At 39.3% G+C, this 13,959-nt stretch overlaps 2 protein-coding genes across 7 annotated transcripts in view; one reads left to right on the top strand and one right to left on the bottom strand.

Moving 5' to 3' along the window:
* The window catches only part of LOC107654442 (dnaJ homolog subfamily C member 11-like), a 12,281-nt gene extending 8,517 nt beyond the window's left edge, over positions 1–3,764 (bottom strand). Inside the window, exons 1-4 of one of the 2 annotated variants that reach the window (XM_016441504.1) lie at positions 3,674–3,764; positions 2,830–2,959; positions 883–956; positions 669–770 (exon numbers count right to left, since the gene is read on the bottom strand). In XM_016441504.1, coding sequence (XP_016296990.1) covers positions 669–770; positions 883–956; positions 2,830–2,959; positions 3,674–3,748 — 381 coding nt within the window. In that variant the 5' untranslated portion in view covers positions 3,749–3,764. Of the gene's footprint in view, positions 1–668; positions 771–882; positions 957–2,829; positions 2,960–3,078; positions 3,183–3,673 lie in introns of those variants that run through there. The other variant, XM_016441505.1, reaches the window with a different exon arrangement.
* A 1,641-nt stretch (positions 3,765–5,405) lies between these two features.
* LOC107654440 (calmodulin-binding transcription activator 1-like) overlaps positions 5,406–13,959 on the top strand; it is a 313,692-nt gene continuing 305,138 nt past the window's right edge. For all 5 annotated transcript variants that reach the window (XM_016441502.1, XM_016441501.1, XM_016441500.1 and 2 more), the window contains exon 1: positions 5,406–5,449. In XM_016441502.1, coding sequence (XP_016296988.1) covers positions 5,425–5,449 — 25 coding nt within the window. In that variant the 5' untranslated portion in view covers positions 5,406–5,424. The remainder of the gene's footprint in view (positions 5,450–13,959) is intronic.

Here is a 13,959-nt window from a genome sequence, read left to right as displayed (position 1 = left end):
CAACAACAATACTACAGCGAGAATAAAAGTTACACCTTCTTTCTTTACATGAACATTTGGGCGGTGTTATGCAAATCTTCCCACATCGTGACGTAGGTATGTGGGGGTGTGTTCGAACGAGCCGTTTTAGGTAGGCGTGGTTGACTCTTAACTTTTATAAAGAATATCTCTTTGGATTTGAGACTTTAGTCTTTGCAACTTTACAGATCTTCTTTATGCACCAAGAGCTTGTAACACCAAAGAGAAAGGAAAAATTGAAATCGCTTCATATGACCCCTTTAATACTTTTGTTATACCATTTAAGATATTTTATGGCCTTAAATTTGATCAAAATGAATTTCAGACTTTTTATAGACCCGGTGTTACAAACTTTCTTGATAAATTACAACGTGCAAACCAGATATGCAGGCATCCAAAAAGAGAAGACAGAAAACCAATCAAGAAAGCTGTCCTCAAATTTCGGTTTCTCAACAATCAACCTCAGCAATAAAGCAAAGATTTGACTGCTATTATCTGGCCTCTAAACAAACTGGCATATTGAATCTTCGAAATTACATCAGTTGGAACACAACAAAACTGGGAGATTCAGTGAAATAAAACTGCATTTTAGGAAATAAAAACTAGTCTTGTCATTATCCCCTGCTGTCATTTTGGTCTGGAATGTCCACCTTAGGGTTTGTTCTCTGCTGGAGTCTCCTCTCATCTCTCTCCCTCTGTAAACGTTCATATTCCTCCCTGATCTCTGCTGGGGTCCTTTTCCTCTCCACCACCTAAAGATATCAGGGATCAAGCAAGCAGACGTGACATTAGTATCACATGCACCACAGCAACAAACAGTAATACAAATATTTGTTATAATAAATGTGGAAAATCAAAACTAACCTCCCAACCTTCCACCTCTAGGCCTTTTTTCCCAAATATGTCATATATGGCTCGTGATTGTGGGTCACTGAGAACTAAGCAGAGGTCAAATAATGAAAGTCAAATAAAAAAAATATTTTTGGACTACAAATATCAATTATGTTTCAAATACACTTGGACACATTATATACTATGCACTAGGCACTTTACTGTCTATTGTGTGACATTCAGACGTCCATTTTGCCGACTGTTAAATTCATGAAGCGTCCAACATTGCACACCTATTTAAAGCTGCAGTCCGTAACTTTTTAGTTTAAAAATTATCCAACATCAATTTTTGAGCAAGTACATAACCAGCCCAGTGTTCAAAACTATCGCCTTACTTTAGCTCGAATCACAACGGTAAGCTTGTAATAAAGTTTTCTAATTTGAGTGGTACGGGTAGGTTTTCGTGGGAAATTCGAGCATGGCGCTGTGTCATTACGTCACGTCTGTAAACATAAAGAAGTTGTCCCGGTTAGTATGCTATACGTTACGTTACGCTACGCTACGTGAGGATGCTGCAGGTGACGGATCGTATATAGCCTTTTCTCACAGCAGCTGGAATATATGGCGGATTGAATTTGAAAACAAAGTATAACAATAATAATAATTGGCACGGTTTGATGTGATATGAGCTAACCGATCGTTAGATTTAATCACCACTGATAGCGCAATTTATTGTAATGCTTTTTTCCTCAGTTGATCAGAACAAATATGGCAGTTGTTGCTTACTTGTTCAGATGACATTCTCCAGTGAAAACTCTTATTTGGGTCATACTTTCAAGATGTAGAATCTGTGAATTCAAAGTTTATCCACACCGGTGCGGTGACTGAGAGCCACCGGGTGTGCCTCACAAGTCTTGAAAAGTGAAGCTGCGGGCTCTTTGATCGCCCCCTGCTGGCTGGCTGCAGTACAGGTCATAAACCCCGCCCTCTCCATGTAAACGAATGCGACTTGAGTCAAAACTCAAGCAGTAAAAAAACTGTCTTTTTTTTTTTTACAGTCTATAAAAACAGAGCCACACATTAGATTCAGCCGTGCTGGTGCACAACCCACGCAAAGAAGATAATTCCGCAAATAGCTGCAATTGCAGGTTTTCAAACCGAGATGGCGACAAAGAGGCAAAACTTACGGACCGCAGCTTTAAGTTGCATAATTCATGTATAGAGTGCTGTATGTTGCTGTGATGTCAAAACTTAGAAGACTCCATGGGTTCCCTCAAGATTTTCCTATGGATTTTTATAACTTTTTTTTTTCATTCATGAGTAAAATAATGTCTGGGGTAAACATAACTTGCTGACTGCACACACTCACACCCAAAACGTTCTTATGTGGATACTTATTACAAACTATCAAATATTCAGACAGTATGCAATTTCGGACGCACCGACAGTTATGCGGAAAGTAGTATATCCCAAAGCTTGCCTACTATTCTGCTACATACTCAAAAGTATGTATTTTTCTTCACAAAAAGAGTACATACTTCTAGGACATAGTATAAGTACGCAAATTGTGACGCAGTAAAAAATCTGAGGGAACCAGTGGCAAATTAGTCTTCCGGGTTTTGACGTCACGGCTGCAGCACTCTATTTGAAGTGCACTTCTTCTTTATAGAATTTTTATTGTGAACACACTACTTGCACTATTTATACTACAAAACAGCATAGAATAGTGCACATACGTATGTGAATTAGGATGCATCTACTGTTCTAAAAACTAAAATAGTTTATAAGTTTTACAAATATGGCTTTAAGTCGGTATTCAGTGTTTTTGTTGATTATCTATCACAACCCTTTTAAGTACAAATTAAATTAGGCTAATACTTTATCCAAAAATTACAACCATTCACCCTCATGCTATTCATGCGATTTAATCTGTATACTGTAGATTGTCATATTAGTTCTGGGGACAGTTATAATAATTACCCTCATATGCTTGGTGTACATAAGTGAAGAGTTGTTCAGCCTGCCTCTTTAGCTCGGGGTCTCTGTGCTTGTCAGGGTGGTACAGCATACAAAGACGCCTGTACGACGACTTCAACTCGTCTTGAGTAGCCTGTGGACCATAAGATAGATACATAGTAGATGACAGACATAAAGATTGATGGATGGATATCATATTATCAAGCAGAGTCAACATAATTTGAATATTTAAATTAATTGGTTCAGCCACACCTTGATAACAGGCTTCCGATTGGCTGTCTGCTCAGGAAAGACTGCGCGTTGGCGCGCTTTTCCATTTAAACTCAAACGCCAACATTTCCGTTACATCCTCAGAGTTCGAGGCTCATTGGAAATACCGGTCGAGCAAAAGAGCGAGCAGAATTTTTTATTGAGGTTGGTAGGTGTAATTTAATAAATTATACATTAAACGGTTTTATTTAGCCGATGTTTATTGGGTTAATAGTAAGTACTGCTTTTTAATATTAATATTAAGTGAATTGGGTTCTGAGATAAGCTCCAGTCATGCGCATTTTACGTACGTACATGCAAAATATTAATAAACATCACCCAGAATGGCTGATATAAAAGCAATTTGACGGTTGACAAATACTGCTCGAAAGCTGTCCAAGCATGAAACGTCAGATCAACCAGTACGTTACGAGCCCAATGCAACCGGTACGTAATAGTATGCCATGAGAGCTGTATGAATCTCTCTTTCAGGACAGTATCACCTAATAAGAGAAATTGCATGGCTGTCTTCATTTTGTGCAGAGCTCGACAATGCAGATGAATTATGCTCCTCTTAGAAACATATCCACTTTCTTACCTCTCTCCTGACATTGAGCAGAGAATAATAATCTTCGTTATCTACTTCCAATTCATTTTCCAAGGCAGCCGCCATATTCACAATGTCCCAAATCCCATCCCATCGATTCCTACTACGGCGAAGGCCTTTCTCATGAATATTAATTAGGCAACGTGACGTTCGGCCAGTACGCCAATCTGATTTGTCAAAAGACTGATATTGGAATATTAAATAATTTTCGTCAGCAAGCCCTTCAAGAACTCGGCGAGTAGACGTCAGCACGATGAAAAGAAAATGAATGAGCTCTGTCTTCGCTATAGTAAACCCACCAATTCGCCTACGGCTGAGGCTCAGGATTCATATGTTGTCCTGCCACCGTGTGTTCTGGAGAGAGTTATTTAAAATTTAAATGTACCCGCTATTATACAGACTCCTGGATGAAAATAAGTAAAACAATCACTTAACATTTAATAGATATATTAGTATTATTACTACTAATAATAATAATAATGTATTTTAATAATAAATTTGCTCATTTGTATCCAATAATTATTAATCCAACAGCCTTACTCTTCCTTAAACAAAATGTTAGAGTTATGATTAATTCTACACTCACATTTATATGTTAATTTGTAATCAATTTCAGGCGAGTTTTAGAGGAAATGTAAACCTTAGGTCACCTTTTTCTTAAGGTTTTCACCGTTGTTAACCACATTTTGACTTGATTTTAAATGACTGTGGCATGTGACTTTTTTAATCTCTGTAGTCTCTCAATATTGTTATAATACTGCATGCATAATAATAGTATGTATTTTTTACGTGTATTTTTTTTCTTATTTTATGATTCTGTTGTTCAAATAACATTCGCAGTGTAACTTCATGTTGTGTTGTTGTGCGTGATTTGACTTTATTTGGGAAAACGGCAGACCGACTCTTATAATGCTGTTTGTGGTCGATGAGTGGAGCTGTTCTTTCAGCACCATCTCCTTCAGCACCCACGAGTGGACAGCGCTCAAGAACGAGTCTGGAGCCTCCACGCACGACCTGAAACATCTTTTCCAGATGTTTTTATTTTTTATTTTTATTTTTTTAATTATTATTATTCTGTTGTGTCTCTGCTGCCTTACGACACTAACCTTTCAGAGGAAAACCGTCCTCGTCTCTATGCTTAAGTCCATGCCATTATGGTTTCACAATCATCTTCAGCACGAGTGGCAGATTAACGACTCTAACATGACTGTTAGCATATAATTATATGACACAGTGGGGTATGTTATTAGTACTTAGACTGCTGGACACGTATCTCGATTAGCAGTGTTATAAAATAGTTTTTTACTGTCACGGCGCTCGGTGGGCAGAACGGATATGGGTGTCTGCCAAGCATGAATTCATAAATGTTCGTTGTGTAGACAAATATAATCCGCAGATTCTGCTTTGCATATATGCATGTTACAGTCCTAAGGTTTTCCCCTAAATCTGATCAAAAAAAAAAAAACCTTATTGGTAGCTGCATTGTAAAGGTGTCTCCTGAATAAAACCGATTCACCAATGGCGTGGAAGAGATGGATAAAAGGAGGATATGGATTTCGCAAATTCATGAAGCATCACCGAAAACACCATTGTCATTTATGGCACTTTTCGGCCAATAGCTAACGCGTATTCACGCACGCGCCTCTCGCCCCCTCCTCTAGCCGAGTCCTCGCCGTGAACGCGCGTGGTACCCCCCCGGTCGCTAGGAGGAGGAGGAGGAGGATGTGGCGCGCGGAGGGGAAATGGCTGCCGAAAACAAGCCGGAAGGTAAGAGAGAAATAACAAGATTATTATTTTTCATTTCGCAGCTTTATCAGCGTTAAGCTCCAGATGATGAAGGTCAGGATAGGGATGCGCGGCGGAGAAAGTCAGTGACATTTTCGCTCAGCTTGTGTTTGTCACGAAATGGCAAAAAAGCTGAAGCGCTGATGGGATTAGCCATCTCTGAGACGGCTATTAAAATAACGGGAACGGAGTTAGGTAATCACGGGTTACGTTCATTACGCGACTCGTTTCATCTCAAAGCAGAGATTTTTCAAAGTCACACGCATCCAAGTCAAGCCGAACCACAGCCTTCGCTAGATGAAGAGAAACATGTTTTTTCTTGTAACTGAGACGAGCACATGAGCGCAGCAGACGAAATGAACGCGTGAAATGACTCGCGTTTGGTTTAGAGTGGGATTCCACCACACCACATCCACGTTCCCCGTGGGCTGACAAACAAGCGAGCTCCGTGAAGTCAAACGCGGTCAACTACTTAATTTTTCTTTCGTATTGAACAGGACGACGCTTTTAACTCCGAAAGCGATAAATGCAGATTTATGATGATGCTCTAAAACGTGATTGATTTATTTCCACCCCCACCAGAACCCCACTTACAGTGACTGAACCCACCGACAGCTGCTCTATATGCTTTAGTCTTGTGTGAAATATTTTCCCAGAACTGTGACTGTTTGGCCGCTGCTGTTTTGAAGCTGTCAGCAGTTATTTTCTTAGATAATAACATATTTTTTAAACTGGATTGGAAAGGACGCTGGGAAAACTGAAGCGGAATTTTAATGAGGCAGCAAAATGAAAGGTAAGTCTCTCCTCTTTGCTAAAGCGGTGCTCGGCAACTAAAATCAAGTTCATGCTCTCGCTATTCACTAGAATTTGATTTGTATGTAATTACAACTTATTTTTTCTATTTATATGGTCGTAATTTAAAGTTCACTTTCTTTACATCAACGGAGTGCGCCATGTAGATAATTCTTCGAGGATGCTTTTGATGTTTACCTTACGTCTTAATGAAATTCCTTCAGACTAAAATATATGTATTTTTAAAAATTTAATATAACGAATTTGACGGAAGACGTAAATAATTCAGATCACATTTAAGATTCACAAGACGCTCCCTTGCCTTCAAAATAACTCATATTCTGTTTACTTTGATCCATTTTGGAAAACGTAATTTTTATAGGGACCAGATGAATTGTCAGACATTAGTTTGATTCTATAGCATCCTGGGTAGAAAATGCTGATTGTTCATTAATGTTGGAAAAGTAGGTCTTGAATAGCTTAAAATAACAACCATGAGTTTGTCAACAATTAATTTATTCAACTATTTTTTTTCTTCTAAATCAAGGCAGTCAAGGAAGTTTTGGTCTAAAACAGCCACAGGGTGGTGCTCGTACAAATCAATACCCCCCCCCCCTTCAAACCCCCCCTAACACACACACTTACACACATTGAAACTAAGAGTGATAACTAAGCTTGCCTATTGAAGAATTCCATCAAAGTGACAAAGTTGCCCTCTTTGATTTGGGAGAGCTCACGGAGTGCCTGTGTGGGACAGTGGCGTGCACATGTGCTGTTCTCTAGTGAACTATAGAATTGTCTTCTAGAAAATATTAATTACACACTACATCGGATCTATAGGCTTTAGCACGGTTGTGTTTCCCGGTTGTTGGTGGATATCTTCATTTTTGCTATTGCTGAGAGATGACCTGGCCAGAAAAAGGTATTGCCTTTCTTTGTTTCATCATGCATATTTATCTACACAAGTCTAGTCAGGTAACGCTTTGCTCTTGCTCTACTTCTTAGAAAGAAAAATGTGTCATAATGGAACGTAAGTTTGGGGACAGAAGGATTCTAGGCTATTTTTACCCATTTGAGCTGCCACAGAACAGGAGAAAACATTGCCTCTTTTGACCTGTACGGCCTAAAACTATGTCACGCATTTGTATCTGACAGTCTTTGCTCTTGCCAGCTTCCTGGATCACTTCTATTTTCTTCCTCCACACAGGAAGCGTATCCTCCAGTGGTTCTTGCCAACACAATGATGGCAGCGTATATACGAGGATGTGCACCTCTCACTACCCCATCAGCTTTTAGATGTTTTGAAAGTCATGTTGTGGAATATTTCTTTGGGTAGAAAGTGCATGAGCGTCTCTTTCTCCATCTTGCTCCATGGTTCTTTTGTATTTTACTCACATACATGCTTTAACTCACATATATTGTGCCAAGAACCTCAGGCTGTTTAAGCTCAATTGTTTGGTTGCTCATCAAATGTCAATTTATCAGAAAGTAATGTTTCACTGTGTGGTTTTGCTTAAAAGTAAGCTCCTGGGTTTTTTTCTGATCTGTCTGGTGATGCATTAAAAAAATACAACTGATACTACTGGCTCCTCCAGACAAATTGGGTTGTGTAGAATTTATCTAGCCTCTCTGATGTTTTGCCTGACTAAATTAGCACAGTAAGCTGAGTTTTTTTGTTGCTGTGTCACCCACTTTTACTCTTTCTATCTGAAGAAGTTTCTTTTGACTTGATAGACCCTTTCTAAATTATTGATTGTATGGAATGATTAGTCAACTAGAAGGAGAGGACACAATGTGTCTAGTTTACCAGTGATTCCAGTACTAAATCCTTGGCTATCACTGTTAAAGAGTCCATTTGGAAATGAACAGCTATGTTTACCAATGTTTAGGTGACAACAGAGTGAAATTAAATTGTTGGATGGTTTAGCTCTTTAGATTTTGGTTCCAGTAATTTGCATGCGTTTTATGTCTCCCTGTATGTGTTGCGTACATCGCCAGACTTTGCTGTTTGCTTAAAGGGTAGTTCACCAAAAATACAAATAATTGACTCACCCTCATGGCATTCTAAATGTGACTTACTTTCTTCTGTGGAACATTTAAAAAAAGACATTTTGAGAAATGTCTGAAACTGAGTGTTTTCCCCCCCCATAATGGAAATAAATCAAAGGTAACAAAAATATTTGGTTACCAACATTTTTCTAAATATATTTCAGAGTATGAGAAATAGTTTGGAATGACACGAGGCTGGGTAAATGATGACAATATACATTTTTGGATGAACTATCCATTTAATTAGCTGCAGGTTTGTTCTTAGTTTCATTCTAATGTTGTGCATCCATGCTCAAAAGCACCTTTTTGCTGCCAAGTGCATTTAAGAATCCAGTAAGCCACAGAAATTAGTAGAACCACATCATGTGGTATGATTCAACGTGTAGATTTAGCTCCTCGCCAGCCTAGTTGATTGCACACCTACGTACACATCTTGTATGCAATACATGGATGCTGGAAAATCTCCTATAGATTCACAGATGCAAGTGTGATGGTAGCTATTTTTCTTGCACTTAAAATAAACCCAAAATGACCTTTTGACATGAACCTATCAGTCGGAGCAGGGCAAAATTTAGCGCAACGTCACAATCATAATGCGCCGGAATCATTCAGAAGGCGAGAACAAAAGCATTTAATGACCTCTGCATGAATACAATTTAGAGGACTTTGTATTTTTGTACCCACAGACCTTCTCCCCTCACTGTTCCCTCCCCCACTGTGTCCCCTGTAGGACTGAAGAAAATACGTAATCCGGATCGAATGTACAGAACTGCCGTCGGTTACACCGGCCATGTTCCTCCTAAGAGTGTCAGCGATGACACTTTAGATGTTTTGAAAGTCATGTTGTGGAATATTTCTTTGGGTAGAAAGTGCATGAGCGTCTCTTTCTCCATCTTGCTCCATGGTTCTTTTGTATTTTACTCACATACATGCTTTAACTCACATATATTGTGCCAAGAACCTCAGGCTGTTTAAGCTCAATTGTTTGGTTGCTCATCAAATGTCAATTTATCAGAAAGTAATGTTTCACTGTGTGGTTTTGCTTAAAAGTAAGCTCCTGGGTTTTTTTCTGATCTGTCTGGTGATGCATTAAAAAAATACAACTGATACTACTGGCTCCTCCAGACAAATTGGGTTGTGTAGAATTTATCTAGCCTCTCTGATGTTTTGCCTGACTAAATTAGCACAGTAAGCTGAGTTTTTTTGTTGCTGTGTCACCCACTTTTACTCTTTCTATCTGAAGAAGTTTCTTTTGACTTGATAGACCCTTTCTAAATTATTGATTGTATGGAATGATTAGTCAACTAGAAGGAGAGGACACAATGTGTCTAGTTTACCAGTGATTCCAGTACTAAATCCTTGGCTATCACTGTTAAAGAGTCCATTTGGAAATGAACAGCTATGTTTACCAATGTTTAGGTGACAACAGAGTGAAATTAAATTGTTGGATGGTTTAGCTCTTTAGATTTTGGTTCCAGTAATTTGCATGCGTTTTATGTCTCCCTGTATGTGTTGCGTACATCGCCAGACTTTGCTGTTTGCTTAAAGGGTAGTTCACCAAAAATACAAATAATTGACTCACCCTCATGGCATTCTAAATGTGACTTACTTTCTTCTGTGGAACATTTAAAAAAAGACATTTTGAGAAATGTCTGAAACTGAGTGTTTTCCCCCCCCATAATGGAAATAAATCAAAGGTAACAAAAATATTTGGTTACCAACATTTTTCTAAATATATTTCAGAGTATGAGAAATAGTTTGGAATGACACGAGGCTGGGTAAATGATGACAATAGGATGAACTAGATGAACTATCCATTTAATTAGCTGCAGGTTTGTTCTTAGTTTCATTCTAATGTTGTGCAAAAAGCACCTAAAGCACCTTTTTGCTGCCAAGTGCATTTAAGAATCCAGTAAGCCACAGAAATTAGTAGAACCACATCATGTGGTATGATTCAACGTGTAGATTTAGCTCCTCGCCAGCCTAGTTGATTGCACACCTACGTACACATCTTGTATGCAATACATGGATGCTGGAAAATCTCCTATAGATTCACAGATGCAAGTGTGATGGTAGCTATTTTTCTTGCACTTAAAATAAACCCAAAATGACCTTTTGACATGAACCTATCAGTCGGAGCAGGGCAAAATTTAGCGCAACGTCACAATCATAATGCGCCGGAATCATTCAGAAGGCGAGAACAAAAGCATTTAATGACCTCTGCATGAATACAATTTAGAGGACTTTGTATTTTTGTACCCACAGACCTTCTCCCCTCACTGTTCCCTCCCCCACTGTGTCCCCTGTAGGACTGAAGAAAATACGTAATCCGGATCGAATGTACAGAACTGCCGTCGGTTACACCGGCCATGTTCCTCCTAAGAGTGTCAGCGATGACACAGACAACAACAGTAAGAGAGCTGGCTTCCTTTTCCACTGCATCCCTCAAAACATGACAATGTTATGAAATGCTGTTCATCTTCTCTGCCCATTCGTTTACATACTGTATAACCTCATTCTCGCAGCTGGTATAGTTCATCAAGAGTGTTTTTTATAGTATTACCAGAGCCCAAACCAGAGAAAGATCAAATTATTACGACTCTCTGGAGCATATGATCTAAAACCTTGCTTTCAGCACAATAATGGTTGTTTTCCTGGTGTGTTTACCAGGTTCAAGAGCTTAGCAAATTCTATCAAAGCAATTTGTAATAAGCCAGCGTTCAGCTAGCAGGTGACTTTTAGCGCAGGGAGTCGGGAGGGAGAGGCCGTTCTTGATAGATCAGCTTAAAAAAGGCCAACGTCTCATTTTCATTCAGCTCCATTACAGATGATGTTTATTCATGCATGGCCATGCTGCTCCGGAACGAGCAGCATATTTTTGGAAGCAGCAGCTCGTTGTCATGGCTAATCAATGCGCGGCGCTCTTTGAACAGAGCCCAGGCGTTGGCTTGCGTGGGTGGGGATGAGGGTGTGTTCACCTCCTGATTCCCCATTGGAGAGTTCTTGTTGTGCTTCTCTCTCTCTCCAGTCATTCTCAGTGATTTCACTAAGTGATCAAGGCTGTTTTCGAAGAGACATTCACTTAATGAAGACACTCCGACATGGACACTAAGTGGCAGAAGTTCTGCTGCCCAGTTGTAGCAGGCTAACAGCATGATTAGCTGCTGGAGGGATATACATCTCAGCCATGTCTAGTCACATTAATGGTTTAACAGCAGCAAGTTTTGGGCTTAAGTCACTCTTTGCTAATCCATTGATTAGGCCACATGTTGATTTTCAAATGAAATGGGCCATTGGTTCTTATTACGCAGGAGCAGATGTTGCTTGTGAGCCTTGAATCCCTGGACATGTCGGAATGTGAGGATAAAAGGAGATCCAGTTCAGACAGCCCTCTTCATGGACCCCATTTCAGCCTGATTCTTTTGCTTTGTTGAGTCAAGAAAAGCTTTGGGAGCCAACTGGGACAGAACCAGAATGTCGAAGTGAGCTAATTGGGAGGAATCCTGGTCTGCCGATCCTCTCCTTCCCCACCTCTCGTCTTCCCTAGTGCCCAGCGTAGCCTTTTTTACTCCACCAGTGGAAATCCCCAGATGAACTACACCCACTTATTAAGGCAGCCACATTGCACATCATCCAGTTTCTTTAGAATATGTGTAGATGTGCTTTTTTCCCCCCTTTTAGGCCTATGTGTGTTCAGTTCATGAGTGTTGTGGTATCACATGAATTTGCAGATTTTTATTTCATGCTGCTGCATATTTTCTGGGACAAGAGTCACTAGACAAGAAGCAGTTAGCCTCGGGAGACCCCGGGAGAATCATCCCTTGGCTTACTTCAATGGAAGGATGACAGTGCATTAATTTGCCTCCTTGTCACAAACGCAGTATCCTATATCTTCAGTGTTTTATCAGCCAAGGTTTTATTTAAAAAAAAAAAAAAACACCCTAGCAATTAAGAGAGAAGTTGCTGCCGTACAGATCTTTAAATTGGCTAAGATAAAATTTAATTGCGATCCTGCAAATAATGAGAGGTTTTGTTCTTGTTGCAGAGATGCAAACAGTTGACTGAACTGCTCAACCAAAGAAGAGAGCAGAGAGAGATTCTGGTCTCCTGGGATACCCAGACACATAAGTGAGGTTATCGTAGAATCGGCCTCCTGTCTTGGAGGAGTTTGAACTCTTTGCTTGTGTAACATCTCTCGCTATCAAAACAGTTGGCGGTAATTGTGCCAAGCGCTAGCGTGACGGGCGTCCGGTGACGCTTCACTTGGCGGAGGCTTATGTCACTCTTCATAAGAATCATGGCTCATCTGTGCGTGCCAACGCACATTTGTTTTACTCGTCTTAGGGAGTAAGTCACGACTAAACCAGTGCAGCATAGCTTCCTTTTAGGTCCAGCTGGCCTTCTTGTTTATGAAGACCTGTGACAAAATCACACCTAGATTGTAAGGGGGTTGTTTAATCCCATCTCTCACTTTCAGTGTGTTTTTGGCTTTGGTACTCACACTTAGGGTTGGGAATCGAAAATCGATTCCGATTCCAGAATCGGATACTTAAGGTCAGGAATCGGATACCTGTTGTCAAATTAAAATTTCGATTCCGCCTATCGATTCCTATTTTTTATTTTTATTTTTTTCTTCATCTGTGTAGTGCCGAAATTTGCACCCTGCCAGATTATGCACCCCCTAGTATTGGTAGGTTTAGGAGTAGGTGTGGGGGAGGGGTTGTCGATTACATTGTTACGCCAGTAGGTGGCAAAAAGTGGCTGTTAAAATGTATTTGTCTTTGAATCATACAAGAGATTCGTTCAAGAACGATGATTCATCCAGTAATGAAACAAGTACATCTTGAGTGAGTCATTGAACCATTTATTCATAAATTACATGTGATTTTGTTTAGTTGTCTAATGTTTTTTTTCTTCAGAATCATGAGAGAACCACAACTTCCATTGGGGGGAAAAAAAAAAAACTCAATTTATCCAGAATCATGCAGTTCTATTTTGCACACAAACAACTCTTAAATAGTCCAGTTTTTATGTAGCCTGTTTATTTTTATTCATGGTATTCAGCTCCAATAAATGGTTTGCAAAAAAGAGACACCGGATAAATATCATTATTGAATCACACTGGAATCAAAACTGGGAATTAGGCCTGTCACGATAACAACTTTTTGTTGTGCGATATATTGCCCCAGAAATAATTGCGATAAGCGATATTATTGTCATTTTAAAGACCATTTTATGCCACTGAATATACAGTATATTCATAATGTAACAGCATAATAATGCAAGAAGGCCTACACACCTTCCAAATGACAACAAACTTAATTTTTAAGAATATTTAGATCATGGAAATTAAGTATCAAAATATTAGATACCTTAAAAAACCTGAATAAATAGTAAATAAACATTTTCTAACAAAACGTGCAAAGTAACAAGTACAAAAAAGAAAATAAAAATGCACAAAGAACTTGTATGGAGATTTTTCCTGGACCTTCTTTTCTCTGTGAAATGAAGGGTGCACACTATTGCTGAAAAACACAATCACTACTCAGCAGTCAGATGTCCGCATGCACAAAGACACATCCCTAAACAAGATCATATCTGCAGATGAAACTTTGTTTGTAGAAGCATTTTTTAAATTTGAACTAGCACCA

The sequence above is a fragment of the Sinocyclocheilus anshuiensis genome, unplaced genomic scaffold, assembly GCF_001515605.1.
Source record: "Sinocyclocheilus anshuiensis isolate Anshui unplaced genomic scaffold, SAMN03320099.WGS_v1.1 scaffold527, whole genome shotgun sequence".
Lineage (NCBI taxonomy): Eukaryota > Metazoa > Chordata > Actinopteri > Cypriniformes > Cyprinidae > Sinocyclocheilus > Sinocyclocheilus anshuiensis.
This window is presented reverse-complemented; position numbering and strand designations above follow the sequence as displayed.